The 17,079-nt window shown below is 40.9% G+C and overlaps 2 protein-coding genes across 2 annotated transcripts; one reads left to right on the top strand and one right to left on the bottom strand.

Annotated features, from left to right (window-relative positions):
• Positions 1–4,855: 4,855 nt before the first annotated feature.
• Positions 4,856–6,960, top strand: timm13 (translocase of inner mitochondrial membrane 13 homolog (yeast)). Its single transcript, XM_044199971.1, has 3 exons — positions 4,856–5,118; positions 5,481–5,549; positions 5,958–6,960. The coding sequence occupies exons 1-3, from the start codon at positions 4,999–5,001 to the stop codon at positions 6,054–6,056; spliced, it is 288 nt and encodes a 95-aa protein (XP_044055906.1). The 5' UTR covers positions 4,856–4,998; the 3' UTR covers positions 6,057–6,960.
• Positions 6,961–7,509: 549 nt separating this feature from the next.
• On the bottom strand, positions 7,510–16,782 carry tmprss9 (transmembrane serine protease 9). Its single transcript, XM_044199969.1, has 16 exons — positions 16,514–16,782; positions 14,545–14,774; positions 14,310–14,437; positions 14,162–14,229; positions 13,888–14,063; positions 13,696–13,740; positions 12,961–13,074; positions 12,579–12,744; positions 12,126–12,400; positions 11,447–11,589; positions 10,369–10,654; positions 10,086–10,199; positions 9,840–10,008; positions 9,423–9,688; positions 8,736–8,872; positions 7,510–8,054 (listed from the first exon to the last, which is right to left on the bottom strand). Exons 2-16 carry the CDS (start codon positions 14,690–14,692, stop codon positions 7,893–7,895), a joined length of 2,397 nt encoding a protein of 798 aa, XP_044055904.1. The 5' UTR covers positions 14,693–14,774; positions 16,514–16,782; the 3' UTR covers positions 7,510–7,892.
• Between the last annotated feature and the right edge of the window lie 297 nt (positions 16,783–17,079).

The raw sequence follows: 17,079 nt of genomic DNA, 5'->3' as shown, positions 1-17,079 counted from the left end.
CGTGTCCTAAACTGTTAGGAAATGGTTGAGCCATTTGTCTTCGTCGCGAGGTTTGGATTTAAACGCGCAAAAACAATGGAGAAAAAAAAAAGAAGTTAGTAGTTCGGTTTGTTCTCAGGAAGCCACGCAGCCTGCAGGAGAGCGCCGAGCAGAGCGGAGAGAAAGAGCAGAGGCAGCTGTAGTGTTCACACTGGCTCCTCCCACTCCTGCTGCTGTCCAATGGGCTAATACGCCACAGCCAGGGCTCTCTATTCTTCACCCAACTTCAGGGTCAGTGCATATCATCATTGTAAAATATCACTGCCGTAAGAAGTACAAGTATGTTTCACCTGCCTGCTCACGGAGGAAAATCTTGTTTGCTACTAGTAGACCTATTAAAGCAGGTTTACTTGTACCTTTCAACAACAAGGCAATTCAAAGTGATTTTCATAAGACATCAGAATCAGAATCAGAAATACTCTATTGATCCCCAAGGGGAAACTCTTTTGTTACAGCAGCTCACTATCACGTCAGTGCACACAGGAATATAAGTACTAAGCAAAAAATATAATACACTATAATACAGGTCAGGAAATAAATTAAGTACCAAGTGGGTATAAGTGTAAAATAAGTGTGAAGTACAAAGTGGGTTTACCGGTTGATGATAATAATATGGTATGAAGTAATAGTGCATGAACTGTCAAGTTAAGTGTAGCTTAGTAAGATTATAATGAGACGGAGGATAATGCACAGCGGTAATAGAGGTATGAATAAATATCAATATCAATAAATAGTGAATTTTAAACTGAAAAGAGTATATTGCACAGGAGTATTAACACAGAATATTGCACAATTATTTCAAGTATTGCAGAGATGTTAATGATCAAATGTCCAGTTTAGTGACTTTGGGTCATACAGACTACACTTAGAGGGAGGAGTTAAAGAGTTTGATGGCCACAGGCAGGAATGACTTCCTGTGGCGCTCTGTGGTGCTTTTTGGGGGGATGAGTCTTCAGCTGAAGGTACTCCTTTGTTTGACCAGCACGTCATGGAGTGGGTGGGAGACACTGTCCAAGATGGCATGTAGTTTGGCCAGCATCCTCCTCTCTGACACCACCGCGAGTCCAGCTCCACCCCCACAATGTCACTGGCCTTACGGATCAGTTTGTTGAGTCTGTTAGCGTCCGCTACCCTCAACCTGCTGCCCCAGCATGCAACAGCACACAGGATAGCACTGGCCACCACAGACTCATAAAACATATAGACGACGAGACGGAGCTACGGCAACAGGCAGCATGCACTTTGGCGCATGCGCACTAGAAATCGTATCGTAACTGTAGGACTCTACACATACATAAAACGACATTAGGACCAGATATGCAAGAAAAACAAGGTAATATAAAAAGACACATATAAATAGGATTTAAAAAGAATAAAATATGATACCAGATAAAAATAATATAAAACAGAGAAAATAGAATAAAGACAAATACAACTAAAGTGAGAGATTTAAATGAATAGCCCTAACATTTAATTTAGTATAAAGCAGTGGCCAAAAGACATATTTTTAGAATTCAAATAAATTAAGAGTTGGAGCAGAGTTAATTTTTTCCAAATATGTGATTTTGACCAAAAAACCAAACCAAAACAAAACAAACAAAAAAACCAAACAAACCAGAAAAGGTTAAATTATTTTTGAATAATTTGAATTTTATTTATTCAGGTAATTACAGTTTAGTAATGCTTTCTGTAAAATGTTATTGCCAAACATGAAGGTCTAAATGTCTCCACGCTGCCGGGAACAAAATGTTGGAGGAGAAATATTGAAGCCTTAATTTATTTATCATTTTCTATGCCTAAAAGTAGTCAAATCTAAACACGTTGAGTCTAAAAATACTGGAATCAGCTTCTACAATACCCACCATGTGCAAGTTTTTGATTAATGAAAACTCCCCCAGGTTGCTAAATAGAAAGAAAATTATATAACCCTCTGACACATGTGACACATGACCTCAGTGTCCTCAGAGGACAAGTTTACCCAGATATTACTACTGATAATATAGTCATCAGGAATATTGATCAGCACCAGGCACAGCGCAGTCTTTGCTCTGCTTGCCAGCTCCACTTAATAATCATATGATGGCAGGTTAAAGTCCTTCCGAGGGCCATGAGATCGTTTCTCCAGCTGAATTCCTGGCATTTTCTGACGGATTTAAGTACTCGTGAGCTATCAGGATGCGAATGAGGTCAGTCAAGAACCAGCCAAGTCAGCCTGCACATACAAAGAATTTCATGGGCTGCTTAAAACACGATACAACACAGAAGCTATGTGTAAACTGGTGTGAATATTTTGAACTAGAAGTTTGGGAAAAGAAGTGTCTGTGTGTGTTTGCATTGTTTATGCATTTAGAGTAAAGATAAAATTATCCAAGTACTTTGAAAAAAATAAAGATAGTTGTATAATTTCGATAAATGCAGAACAGATTCAAGAATTACAGTATGTCTCTTTTCTGTGCAACATGTCTGGGACATGTCTCAACATGTCTGCAGGTGTAATTATTGACATAAATAATGGCTTGATTCCATTTAGGTGTGCCAGCTCCAAGGCCCTGCTATTGTGCATGCTGTGTCTTTGGCTTGCTGGGAAACTTAAATGGAACAGAGTTAGTTACACCTGAGCTTTTCGTGCTTTAACAAGTCAAAATGTTTGCTGTGAAAAAGGCCCCACGGAAGTCAGCAAAGAAGACAGAATGATAGTCAGAAAAGGAAAACTGAACACTGCAGATGTACATTAAACTGTTCATGGATCAGTGATAATTTGAATATTTGAAGTCTCATTTTTATTCAAACAATAGAGGCTGTGGGGACAATTACTCCCTCTCAGAACTGACTGACTGGTAGAGACGGTGCACACAGCTGACTGATCTCTAACATCACAAACACCACTACCAGAATGGAGGCCGCACTGCTAAGGTCCCCCCTGTGTCTCTGTGTGTGTGTGTGTGTATGTGAGCACATGTGTGTGCTTTTCAGTCAGCTTCATTTTATCCACTATTTCCTATTGTTTCTTGCTACTACTAATCAATCAACATAATTGTTTTTACACATGAAAGCCCTGAAGTAACCACTAACATTCTTTGTGTAACCTCAAATTTTGACACCATAAACACACTCGTGAGTAATTTACATTCTCATAACCATTGTTATCGGTGCTTGTAGAGGCCTCCCTTGAAGCTGACTGGGCCAAATGCTTTCATACACACAAGTGTGCCTGAAGGAGATTAAGAATTTAAGAAGATTAGATTAATGAACTCATGATTGTAATCTAGGGTTAATTCATTTTGCTGCACTTTAACCCAACCCTCCCTTCCCCCGTTCAGCCCAGTGGCTTGAAGCCAAACTGGTCTGAGGACTTATGTGTGTGTGTGTGTGTGTGTGTGTGTGTGTGTGTGTGTGTGTTTACATGTGCTTGGGATCAAGCATTGTGTAACTGGTCATTAATTACTCTTAGGCAGCCGCGCCACTAATCAGACCCCCCACAATTATTCCTCAATGCCCCCAGCATCGCAACAAGCCACTCACAGAGTGTCTGTTTAGATGACAGTAACCGTCGCTCCATTGTTGCCTGCGGACTCACTGTACCACATATTTGTTCACTCAAGGCAGGTGGTCTTCTCAGTGAGGTCATCCCATATGAAACATAAGGAGAGGGGTCCTCGGAGGGGGCCATCCTCAGGCCCAGGCCTTAACACCAAACAATGTTGAGGTTCTAATGATTTTCTATTTATGTCATCAGTTATTGCTTTCCACATAGTGACCCAGGCAAGGTGACAAGTTTAGTTTTAACTGAAATTGTTACTTATTTTCCATTAAACAAGGGCAAGTTGACAGAGCAATCTTACAATAACTACCTTGGAATGACAGACTGAACATGAATGCAATATAATTATGCAATGGATGAAGGGAATATGGAATATCCTGATTAAAATTACGCTCTGTGGATGCATATTATTCATTTTTTATTGAATTTCTTTTCCAATACAGCCTGCTGTGGAGGATCAGGATGAGATAAATGATTGCTGTGATGTTCTGCAAATAAATAAAGTTCCCCCACAATTTATTTATGAATTTTATCATTCAAAACGTTCAGCCATACCAAACAAGACATCCCGAGACATGACAAAAACAAAACAAAACAAAACTGAATCATAGCATATCTTGGCATTGCATTGTGTTTTTGTAAATAAGTACAACTTAATTTGAATGCTTTTTTGTTTGTTTTTTTACTTTTAGACATGACAGTCCTAAACTTAGACCCCTCATTGCTGGACAACCAACCTTGATCTACTACAATGCAAGATGACTGGATATGCTATACAGTTGCAATCAGTGACTTATCTATCTATCTATCTATCTATCTATCTATCTATCTATCTATCTATCTATCTATCTATCTATCTATCTATCTATCTATCTATCTATCTATCTATCTATCTATCTATCTATCTATCTATCTATCTATCTAACAATGTGTGTTAAATTGTTTAATGCTATGTAAAAAAAAAAATCATAGTTATAGGTATCTGTTGGTAGCATAGTTGAAAAAAAACAAAACTGGAGTCTAATTCACTCCATTAAAGATTTAGACTTGAGTGATTCAGTGGAGTGTATCTCCACCGTGTGGCCAACACGCACGTGTGTTGTTGGGCGGGGGGCGGGTGTATGTGTGCTGACAAACCGTCTGTGTATCTTAAGTTATTATAAACATGACTTTAAATATATAACGCAGAACGTGTTTCTGGCAGCGGTATATTTATTGCACTGTAACCCAACCGTGTCCACTCCCCAAAAACTACATGTCCCATGTCGGAATCCCGTATACGGAAATGACGTGTACAGTCTTCCGCGGCTGTCAAGGGCATCGAAAACGCACGTTAGCCGAACCTAGCAGTAGCTGCTTGCACGTGCATTTAAAGAAGAGCGCTAAAGCTACAGCTTTCAGTAACGACTCTGGTAGAAATGGACGGGTTCGGCTCAGACTTCTCAGCAGGTGGATCAGGTGGTAAAGTGGACCCTGGCACGATCATGGAGCAGGTCAAGGTCCAGATCGCGGTGGCTAACGCACAGGAGCTGCTGCAGGTAAATCAATGAACACAGCTGCTAAGCTAGCAAGACCCAAAACTTACTAGGTCGAAGAGTAACGTTAAATATAGTTGGGGATGGTGTGAGCACCTTTAATAATCCTGTCATAACGTCAAATTACCACATTAACGAAGTTTGACTCAGAGAAACCGCGGTAGTTGTTGAAATATTTGTGAGACAATGTAAACGTCCCAAAACCCTGACTCTTTAACCCAGTTTAATTCGAGACGTCGCAGAGTCTTTTCACCTGCAAAACGTCAAACAAATGCTCACCGGGCAATGTTGTGAACTGCTGCTGTAACTGCAAGCCAGCTGTTAGTAATAAATTATAGTAAACGAGCAATTTCTTTATGTTTCAGAGAATGACAGACAAATGCTTCAAGAAGTGCATAGGTAAACCTGGAAGCACGCTGGACAACTCTGAGCAGGTATGCGTTGGGCCATTTAAGTATGCTTTCATTTGACAGAAAATCTGTAACAATTCTGATGATCTATTATTTGTGTAAGTCATATTTCAAATAAAAATCCACTGGTTCTAGTCTCTCATGTGAAGAGTTAATGCTTTTCTTTGATTTCTATGATAAGGGAAGCAAAATGTTTGAGTTTTAGACTGTTGGCCAGACAAAACAAGCAATTTGAATAAGTCAACTTAAGTTCTGGGAAATTGTCATGGGCATCCCCCCCCCTTTTTGATAAGTTATAGACCCAACGATTAATCAAGAAAAAAATTGGCAGAATAATTTGTTAGTTGCAGCCTTAAAAAAAGATCCTGAATTGTTCCACAATTCCAGAATTATTTTTGAAGAGTGTTAACGTCACTGCTTTTGTCCTCACAGAAATGTATTGCCATGTGTATGGACCGGTATATGGATGCCTGGAACACCGTGTCCCGAACATACAACTCCAGATTACAGAGGGAAAGAGCTCGCATGTGAACACCCCTCTCTTTACCCTTCCCTTCCTCAGGCTGCTGAGGAGGAGCACAGTGTACCACTGGGGGAGGCCAGGAGCTGTGCACAGGTGTGTCATGGCAGCAGCACACCATCAACTTCTGTCATAATACCTCACAGACAGGCAAGCATAGCCTGTGGACTCTAGCCATAACAATATCTCTGTGGACATTTTCATTTTGCTCTGAGGAACAGTTTAGTAACAAAGTTTGATTATTTGTGTTTTTATGTTATAAATAATGAATCTTCTGGTTAATAAGTAAACATGCATTGTAAAAAGCTGCAATTTGGACCTGCATGTCCAAAGACAATGTAGGTCAGAAGAATTGGAAACTCTAAACTGCCTGTTGGAGTGAATGTGTGTTGTAAGTATGTGCTAGCCCTGTGATTGACTGGCGTCCAGGGTGTACCCGAAGTTTTATGCAGTGCATGCTGGGATATGTCTCAGCTCCCTTTGCCCCTCAATAGGATAAGCAGTTTAGAAAATAAATGTACTGATGCAATGTAGGCAGTCTTAAATTAGTCAACTGCAGCACTATGACTTTTGTTTTTGGAGTAATTATAACAGTATGTGTTTACTACAGTGTGGCTTCAATAGCAACACTGACACCTTCCTGCCATCGAACTAAGGATGAATGTTTCTTATGTTTAAGAGCCTGTATAATTAGTACACATGATACCGATAACTATGAACAGGACTTAAGTCTCTGTCACTACAATTGCTCCTTAAAACACAGTCAGCAGTGTGCCCACATTGTGTTTATGCTCAGAGGGAGACTAAATATTTGTGTTTATAAAATAAGCAGCACAACCGGAGCCCTTAAGGGACAACACAGGCTTTCCTTAACATGCTTTTACTCTAAATAAAAGTACACAACCGTGAACCTGACATTCACAAGCCTCCAAACAGTCCTATATCAAAGTACGCCTGTAGAACAAAACTGTTTTGTCTGACCTGTTTTCTAGTTGTCACTCTATCTGCAGCCCTTCACAGTAGTGGGCTTGTTTCAGCAGGGTCTGCCTTGCTGTACACAGGGTACTGAACCTTTCTCAGCTTTGTGTGCACAGTTTGTCAGATGTCTGGGAACCATAATCCTATTTTTTCCTCTCTATCCTGATGAGTTTATGTAGGGACGTAAGAGCCGGAAAAGCCAGTGAACATTATTTGCAGTGTGATTGTGAGCAAATGATTTTCATGAAAAATCAATACATCTTGTCAATCAGGGTCTTATTTCTCATCAAAAAGAGTGTACAGCTATAATAAATGAAACATCGCCAGTAGTTGCCTTTTATCAAACTCAAGTCAAAAGGTGGATTCCTTTTAAAGCTGATTCCAATACCACTTTTTTCCCAGAAAACCCACCTTTCATGTAACAATTATTACATTGCTTCTTTGTCTTATTTTCTAAGAATAGATACAAAAAAAGACAAGGAAATGTACCCATACATGAATCACATATATTCTGAACCCCACACAAAAGGAAAAAAAATACACAACACCATGTACAGTAAGTTTAACAGTCAGGAAAATAAATAACTGAAATAAATACTTTCATGCATGTGCTAGCAGATTGTCTGAAAATAAGCCACAGCTCAGTCCTTATTTCTTCAGCACATTATGAAAGAGGATGGTCCCAGTTCAGATGATTGCACAGTATTACAAACAGCACCCATGACCAGTAGGTCACACAGGTCAATATTGTGGAAACTATGTGTGACATTTAGCATGACTTTAGTCCTTATACAGTACACTTTTCTGGAGAAGATGTATCAGGAAAATCCACTGTCCCCGTTTGCAGGTTCAGCTCCCTTTTTGCCCCTTCAGAAAGGCAGGTATGTAGATATCCATTTCCTGATGGACGTCACACGAGTGTAAACCCCCGGAAAACCAAATCGCCCACATCCATGTCCCCAGCTGGTCACTCCAGCAATGAACCACTGGCCAGAGAGTTGACGGCAGGTCAGTGGCCCTCCAGAGTCTCCCTGGATGATGGAGGAGAGAGGGGAGAAAGAACCTGTGACCTTTAATAATTAGACATTAAAATAACCTCAATGCTCTGAAGTCTCCAGTATGTTAAGGAGAATAAAACAATTGAATAAGGATGAGTGAAGAAGCAGAAGAGTAAGTAAGACCCAGCAGGTACAAAGAGAATGTCACTTGAATCGCTGCTGAGATGCCAGGTGCTTTGACCGAGACAGGAATGCATGTGGGTTTCCTTACATAAGAAGATTACAGAGAGGGAGCGAGTGAAAAGGGGGGCTCTGTATTTGTAGGAAAGAAGTCTACTCTCCCATCAGATAAGCATCTCTCACATAAGTGCTGCAATGTTACTGAACAAGCAACACTTGGTTTTCTCTATCATGTTTACGCCATAATTATAATATCCAACAAGTATTTTCAAACCATAAATTATTCATATGCTTTTACTTTTTCCAAAGACAAGTCCTAGAAACCTCTAAAGAGAAAAGGGCAACATTTACATTGTTCTGACCTGGTTAACTATCCACTGTAAAATCGGAGCCATGGCCCTATTTCCCTGAACCTCTGCTCACTTGTGTAATCTTGGTCCACAATCTTACCGCTCAGATGCTGGCAAGACTGTACCACCCAGATGTCCGGCCCATTTCCAGGCTGTGTAAAAGGTATAATGTCCTGCATCTTACCAAACAGGTGTCCCTGCCTCCCTCCATGAAACCAGCACACATCATGTTAGGAGTCAGCACATTTCCATATGACTGCTGGCAGTCTGCCTGGTCAATGATGTTCACTGCAGCTTTCTGCAGCAGGTTGGTCAATGAACCTATGGCAAATAATAATAATTATATTATTGAGTCTGATTGCAACATTTTTTCTGGAAGTTGCTGTTGGATTTTTAAATGTCAGTTGCTACCGCTGTGAGCATCACAAACCAAATCCCATTCACCTCCATTGTTCTGGTGTAGCAGCAGGAGTTTCAGTGGTCAGAACCTCAGCAGATAAAAGAGAAACTATCTGCATGGCTACATACCAAGAGGGTAAGTGAGAAATACCATTTGATAGTGGTTCGTGTCATATTATATCATATTGTAAGGTTGATGGGATAATGGAGCTATAAGGGCTTACCTCAGTACATAAAGTTCTAATGATAATTTAAAAAAAATAAGTTTTTACACTAAAGTCTTTGAGTCTTTTGCTCCTCCAGTGTTTTCTTGCTTTCACCCACATCTCTCAACTGAGATGCTTGTTAAAATTCCCTGTGGATAATGATTTCCAATTGTCCAGTTTGTTGTAACACATTTACATCATTGTGCAACTGTATGATGCTTTCTGGAAAGCTGTGCCTAATGTCAGTGGGATTTTAAATGTCTCACCTCCTTCCCTCATGGATCCCCAGCCTGTGATGTAGCACTCTGCATTGTTAAGAAAGTGGTGCACTGGCGAGGGGAGACAGACAGACTGGATGGTGTAGGACATGGGGGCTGGGACCGCCAGCTCCAACAGAGCCACGTCATGGTCCATGTTGGTGCCGTTGAAGGCTGGGTGGATGACGATCCTCTGGATGGGGATGACCAGGGCTCCTATCCCAGAGCGCAGCACAGATCCCAGGCTCACAGCCCAGTTAGTGGGGCTCGGGTCACTTGGGGTTATAAATGAAGACAGTGTTATAACAGGCTCAGTACCATTCTGGATGTAATGCAAGACATATTGATATGAACAAATATTATTGTGGTGAAGTTTAGGTTCAGCTTGTCACGCAGCACAGAAGAATTTTGTGCGTGGTACAGTACCTTTTGAAGCAGTGTGCTGCTGTGAGTAACCATTTGCTGTGAATGAGTGTGGCGCCACAGCGGTGAAGTCTCTGGTACTGGAGACTGCCAATCCAAGGCCACTCCCCCCTTCGAGCTGTTACTCCACCCACGATCCTATGGGAGCCCAACGCAGGACGTACACCGCAGTCTGAAACAAAAACACACATCAGCAGAAGCATTTCCTTTAAATCCATTATGTGCACCCCTTTACGCGTGTAAACCCACCACAGTTTCTTTCGTCGACCTGGTTGGGGCAGTCTGGCACTCCGTCACACTCTGGGTTGACCTTGCTGATGCAGGAGACGGCGCTACACTGGAAGTTTCCACTGCAGTTCAAGACTGGAGGACATGATGGACAGAACATGTAGCATGAGTGTGAGACTACAAAAAGAAATTAGCGAGTTCCACATTTGTGATACAATATAGTTATGACTGACTTAATTCCATTTCTCTTGGTAAGTGACGAATGAGTGACTAATAAATGAAGCTGCTTTCAGTATGACATTACCAGGTAGTGTTGGTGCAGGTGACAAATCCATGGCTATGGTCCTGGGTACTGGCGGATTATTAAAGCTTCCTGCTGTCACAGTAACTGGCACAGTGGGAACAAACTGGGAGTAATTATGGACCAAGCTGGGATCTGCGTGACTAAGAATCCAGTTGCGGAGCCTGGTGACACGGGAATAAACCCCAGGCCTGTTGATCTGGGCACAGCCCACACCCCAACTCACCACCCCAGCCAGGAAGAACCTCCCCGGGGCCCCCTCACACACCAGAGGCCCTCCAGAGTCACCCTGCAGGGAAAACACAAGACCTCTGATTCTCTGACATAAGAACAGGTGCTCAGAACAGCGCCGTTGCTCTGTGAAAACCTTGTTAGTGTCATTTTGTTGACTTTCCTGTTTCAACTAAAGTTCAGTTTAGTGTCAGGTATCCATGATTTTCTGGATGAATAAATTAAACTTTTAACCTTGTTTAGAACATTCAATGACCTATTCGATGAAGGACAAGCTGCAAACAAGTGGGACAGAGATTCAAGTCTCCATATAAGTGCATTTAAAGAGTTTCCCCTCGGGGATCAATAAAGTATTTCTGATCTGATTCTGATATGACATTTTTATAAGCAGGGCATCAAATCGCTACCAGCTTCAGGGTTGCTGAGCAAGGAAAACATACATTTCTGTTGAGATACATTAATTGTCAGAATGCAATATATCATTTCTTTTTGCCATTTAATGGGTTATGATTTGAATCTGAATTGTGTCTAGGTGAATGAATTGATTGATCTGTAATGAGACCTACCTTTACTGGGTAGGAATGTTTTCTCACTGTAACATTAACATCACACATCCTGTTATGCTAGGATGAAAATTACAGCATCAGCCTACAGGCCTCTATTTTAGGGTGGGACCAGTGTTAAAATCAGCTTTGACGCTACATATAGTTTAAAGATAGAAAAGGAAGACCAACTCATCAGTGTATGTATACAAAATTGCCCCGAAACATGAAAGTATTGTAAGAAAATGTAAGTTGATAACTCATGCTATTGTAGCCACCTTGTGTGAACCAAGTGAAACAGCACTGACCTGACACGAGTCCACCTTGCCCTGCAGGAATCCAGCACACATCATGTTGTCAGTAACAGCACCTCTGTACACAGACGATTTATTGCAGACCTTGGAGTCGATGATTTTCACCACTGCCTTCTGCAGTGTGGGAGGCGCCTCAGCTGAATGACAGAAGAGCCCAGGGCAACTGAATTACTCATACTGATCGTATTTCAACATGCATATATATATATATATATATATATGCTTAATATCAATAAAAATAGTTATGTGATGTATTCTTAATAAATGACGGCTTTCAAGATTATAAGGATGTACTGTAAATCTAGAATAACAACATGTAGAGTTGGAGGGATATAGTAATATAATACCGTGATAGGACTTGATGTAATGTTGGGATTTGGTTATTGTAATATAGCTTTTTTCTTTTCCTTGTCTAAAAAAAGCCTGCATTACTGTTGATGGATACAATTTTCTCAACCGACTGACATCAAATGCCTTAATTGCCCTGTTTAGTTATTGTAGCCGAAGTTTCTCAGTATTATCTTACAGGAAAATACCGTCTGAAAGCTAAAAACAATCATCTCCAAAATAGTGACACAATACTGATAGTATTGTGTACCAAAAACAATCAGCTCCTTTTCACCCTAAATTCCTCTGTTGATGTGTTGAGGTGTACTCCTGCAGGCAGACTCACTATTAAACTGGTTTAGTGCTCCCCACCCTGACACCACACAGCTGTATCCAGGGGCAAAGACATGAGATGGGGAAGGCAGGCAGACGGGCTGGATGTAAGAGCCGAAGGTGAGCGGGGTCTCCAGCTCCAGCACTGTAACATCGTTGTCAGTGGTCAGAGGGTTGTAGTCTGGAGACACAACCAGCGACTTGATGTTAATCGTTTTGGACTCAGACTCCTCACCGCTCACCAGTCTGGCCCCTACCAGGGCTGTCCACTCTCTGGGGTTGTTGTCGCTATAAACAGCAAAGAAAGAGATGACAAAACATTAAAATATACATGGAAGTCACTTTAATAACACAATTTCCAGTAATAAAAACGGATTTACTAATTAACTGAAAGTGCAGTTATGTCACTGCTTGGGGGATTTATAAATAACTCGTCAGTGACTTGGAAATGATGATTGCTGCCTACCTCTCAAAGCAGTGTGCTGCACTGACCAGCCAGCGTTCGTTGATGATGGAGGCTCCACAGGTGTGGCGTCCATGGAGCCTCAGACTGACCTGCCATGGCAGCTCCCCTTGCCGAGCATCCTCGCCACCCACCACCCGACTCCCCATAGCAAGACGTGTACCACAGGCTGAGGGGATAAGTTGGATGATGTGGTCAGGACGGAGATGAAGCAGTGAAGGTTTTTCTTACAGGCATTTACAATATGACCTGTCAGTGCCAGTATATTCTGCTGCAGTCTGTGGTAACCATATATGCTTTTTACCAATAACAACTGAAAAAGCAAAATCAAATAATGAGGCTCAAAAGGACAGTAGTAAAATTTATAGTTTTAAGAATCATTCACCACAACGAGCTTCATCAGATCCATCTGCACAGTCGGGGATGAAGTCACACTCTGGGTTCAGTTTGGTGATGCATTCTCCGTTGTCACAAGTGAAGGTGTTGTCAAGACACCTGGCTGGAGAGCCCAGATGATAGAAAAAAGGGTACATTATGAACATGTGCATTACAGAAATAAATAAGGAATTAGAACAATCTTTTCAGAGGAAACTCCAGATTGGTATCAAACAATATTCATGTAATATTTCTTTATAGCGTCATTTGTTTTCATGTAAGGTATTTACATGCAAGAAGGATGGCTGTGCTTCAGTGCAATTCAAATAATACTACAGGGCTGTAGAGGATAGGCTCTCATGTTTTTGCATTTGTCTTTCTTAAAAGAATACTCACATGCGCATATGTACACTGCAAGAGTTATTGGTTACTGAATTACTGCATTTCTTCTGTTCACACTACATGAAGAGATCCAACACTAATGTGATTCCATTGTGAAAGATAGAGGACAAAATCCACAGTCCTCGTTACACAAAACTCTTTTAATGTACATATGTGGGCATGTGAGTGAACCTATCCTTTTAAAGTCACAGAAAAGAGCCAAATCGGCTTTTTAAACAATATATTTAGCACTTTTGTCTGTGATTAACAAGTCACAGCTGTCACGCTATTTGCCCTGATATTAGAAACACAACCCATTCGGTATTCCAAGGATGTGTAAACATTTAACAACATATTCACTCACCTGTCATCTCATCTCCAATAGCATAAAAAGACTTCCCACTGGCTCCTAGGAATGAGAAGACGGTGAAACATTAGATCCTGTGAGGCCTGAGACAATGCACTGCACAGCTGTGGCCTATTTCTATCACTTCCACTACACACATCCACTTGTAGTGCCACAGACAGTCAACTGATGACAGAATAGTTTCACTACCCAGTAAGATGATAGCGTTGATCTCTCCAAATTCTGGCACCTCTAGTGGTTTCCCGTGCATCGCTGAGCTGAGCCCTGCTCTCAGCAAGTCCTGAACTAAGTTGTCTGAATACTGCTGGACCTTGGACACCCTGAAGACCAGTCTGAATGTTGCCATCACGTCACCATTAATGTTACTGGGAAGACAGGAAAACAGACAGTGTTGTTTGTTTAATCTTCTAGATGATTTTCCCGCTTGGAGTAAATGATGTACCTCAGTTCAGCTTTCACTTACCCATAGGCAACAATACTGCAAACAACGTAGTGATGTGATATTGATGAGGCAGTGAAGACATTTTTAATCTGTAAGAAAGTGAAAATATACAATTGAACACTTTTTAAAGGAAATATTAGCTCTCAACATGGTGACAGTCTGGACTAACCTTGGACTTTAAAACTGAGGATAGTACTATGGAGAAACCAGAGTTCTCATTCTGCAGGACAGGATCATACTTCAGACCTTTCAGCTCCACTGTCTCCACGAAATAATGCTGCTCCGGCACCAGGTAGGCTAGCAACGACAAACAAGTACAAATGGTTCAGTCTTACAGATGTCTTCACAGAATATTGACGTTTTTAAGTATGTGATTGTGTGGTGATTACTGTCGGAGGACTCACCAATAAGCAGGCCTACAAAGACCCCGATAATGAGGAAGAAGAAGAGTAAGGCTATGAGGGTGCTTCTGTAGGAGGCAGTGTTGGATGGAGCAGAAGAGGCCCCTGAAGAAGACCATGACACTCCTCCTCCATCCTTCTTCACCTCCATGTTGGATTCACAGCACTAACCTCACAAGTCACATTCCACTGTATCCCGTATCATACTGCCAAACAGACAAAATGATCCAGTCCTGGTAGAAATACAGTAACAGTTGTTCTGTAATTAACTGTACTGGGTATGATTTGGGAATATGACACATATGGGAAAATATTTGAAGAGACTCAGTAATGTAACATTAGACTGACACGTTACAGTAAGTGAATAGGTAAGGCTGGACAACAGGGTGGATATCAATATCCTGATAATGATAAGAATATATTTATGATATTGACCACATATCACAATATGTATTGTGTTCCACTGATTTGCATTATATCAGAAAAAATTCTCCACATGTGTAAACCAAAAACTTTAATAGCTAATTTTGTCAGTTTTAAATTACAAGTAGTTTGGAATCATCAGTGGTGGAGGAAGTACTCCGGTCCTTTACTTAAGAAAAAGTACTAATACCACACTGTAAAAATACCTTGTTACAAGTAAAAGCCCTACATTGAAAATGTTACTTAAGTAAAAGTATGTAAGTATAATCAGGAAAATGTACTTAAAGTATAAAAAGTAAAAGTACTCAATGCGGTAATATATCCCCTGTAACTATTACATATTATAACATTATATTATTATTACTCATTTGTGTAAAAGCAGGATTTTACTGTTGTAATTGGCTGAGTTGGAACTAATTTTTAACTATTTTGTGTAGGACTGCAGCTAATGATTATTTTCATTAATTCATTTTCATGGATTAATCTGCTGATTATTTTCTCCATTAAACAACTGATTGCTTGGTTTGTAAAAATTCAGAAAATAGTGAGAAATGGCGTCACAATTACCCAGAGCCCAAAAGTGGCACCTTCACAATGCTTGTTTTGTCCAACCAACAGTCCAAACCTAAACCTTAAAGTTATTAAAATAAATTAAAATAATTAAAATAATTAAAAGGAAAAGCAGCAAATCTTCACATTTGGGAAGCTCGAAGCCTCGAACCATGAAATGTTTTTACATGAAAAATGACAAATGATTGTCAAAATAGTTGCCAATAAATTCATTAAACTGTTGGGTAGTTACATTTATAACAAAGCATCATATTTTATAAACTCTTCATATGTTTTGTGTGTAAAATCTTACTATGCAAAGTAACTAGTAACTAAAGATGTCAGACAAATGTAGTGAAGTATAAAGTACAATATTTCCCTCTGAGATGTGGTGGAGTAGAAGTAGAAAGTAACAGAAAATGGAAATGCTCAAGTAAAGTACAAGTACCTCACATTTGTACTTAAGTAGAGTACTTGAGTAAATGTACCTAGTTACATTCCATCACTGGGAAACATTACGTGTGTTCATATCCTCGGATAGCCGATAAATATTGAATAATATTTATTGTTTTGTCATTCACACAAACAAAATTATACTATCAGGACTAACGTCCCACCTATGAAATGCTCAAAACAATGGAAATGTAGCTTGCTGGGGAGACAAACCCAGATGCCCATATAAGAGAACCCCACCGATGTTTCAATACAGAGATGAGGATTATAATCTCGTAAAGACCACACAGAAACATCAAGAGGCTGAGAGTGTGCGGGCGTGCGTAAAAAAGACCAGGGAGGCCATGTTGCCTGGCGATCACAAATTAGATGTGGAAAAGGGTCACACTAAAAACAAGCAAACGTCCCCAAAGTTTTACAGATAACAGGATTTCAATGAATAAATGGACTCGGTGAAGATATTCACTGCACCAGCAAATTACGCACGGGGACTCCAGGTGCTTCACTAAACAATAAAGGCTTTCTGTTCTGAAGTAAACTCACTCACCTCTTTCTTCTCTCATTCCTCTGAACACTGACATTCACGACGTCCCGCAGTTCTCAGCGCACAACTTGGCTCACACATGAATAGATACACGGATGGAGGAAGACGAGGGACAAGACCGAGAGGTCCGCTATTTGTTCCACCTGCCAAGGGGCGTGCCGTGTCCGTCCCGCAGGTAACTCACCTTTTCAGTTTACTTTAGGAAGTCGGCTCAGGTTCAGAAATCCCCGGCCGACCCTCCTCCCATCGGTCTTGATCCCTTTCGTTACACCCCGATGTGCACAGACATTTCTACTGTCACCTCACAGCTCCCATAATCTCCAGGTAAATAAAAAAACATCGGCTACTCCTTTAGGCAACGCACATTACAGCAAGTTGGAGAAAAGTGATGCCAGAAAATAAACGGCTATAAAAAATCGTCAGTGCACTTCAGTGGCGCTCAGTACTCCCTCTAGTTTCTGCCTGTCTGCGCTCCATTGACACAGTGACTGGGCAGCAGAGGAGGAGCGAAACCTCCTGGAATTCATGTCCCGAGCTCATAACGCCTGGCAAACCGTTGGGCGTCTTTT

The sequence above is a fragment of the Siniperca chuatsi genome, linkage group LG6 (assembly GCF_020085105.1).
Source record: "Siniperca chuatsi isolate FFG_IHB_CAS linkage group LG6, ASM2008510v1, whole genome shotgun sequence".
Lineage (NCBI taxonomy): Eukaryota > Metazoa > Chordata > Actinopteri > Centrarchiformes > Sinipercidae > Siniperca > Siniperca chuatsi.
This window is presented reverse-complemented; position numbering and strand designations above follow the sequence as displayed.

Coding starts and splice junctions, on each gene's coding strand:
- timm13 (XM_044199971.1), top strand. CDS start 4,999: ATGGACGGGTTCGGCTCAGACTTCTCAGCAGGTGGATCAGGTGGTAAA. Junction 5,119..5,480: donor ACGCACAGGAGCTGCTGCAG/GTAAATCAATGA, acceptor TTTATGTTTCAG/AGAATGACAGACAAATGCTT. Junction 5,550..5,957: donor CGCTGGACAACTCTGAGCAG/GTATGCGTTGGG, acceptor TTGTCCTCACAG/AAATGTATTGCCATGTGTAT.
- tmprss9 (XM_044199969.1), bottom strand. CDS start 14,692: ATGGAGGTGAAGAAGGATGGAGGAGGAGTGTCATGGTCTTCTTCAGGG. Junction 14,438..14,544: donor CTTTGTAGGCCTGCTTATTG/GTGAGTCCTCCG, acceptor TGTCGTTGCTAG/CCTACCTGGTGCCGGAGCAG. Junction 9,689..9,839: donor GCAGCACACTGCTTCAAAAG/GTACTGTACCAC, acceptor TATAACCCCAAG/TGACCCGAGCCCCACTAACT.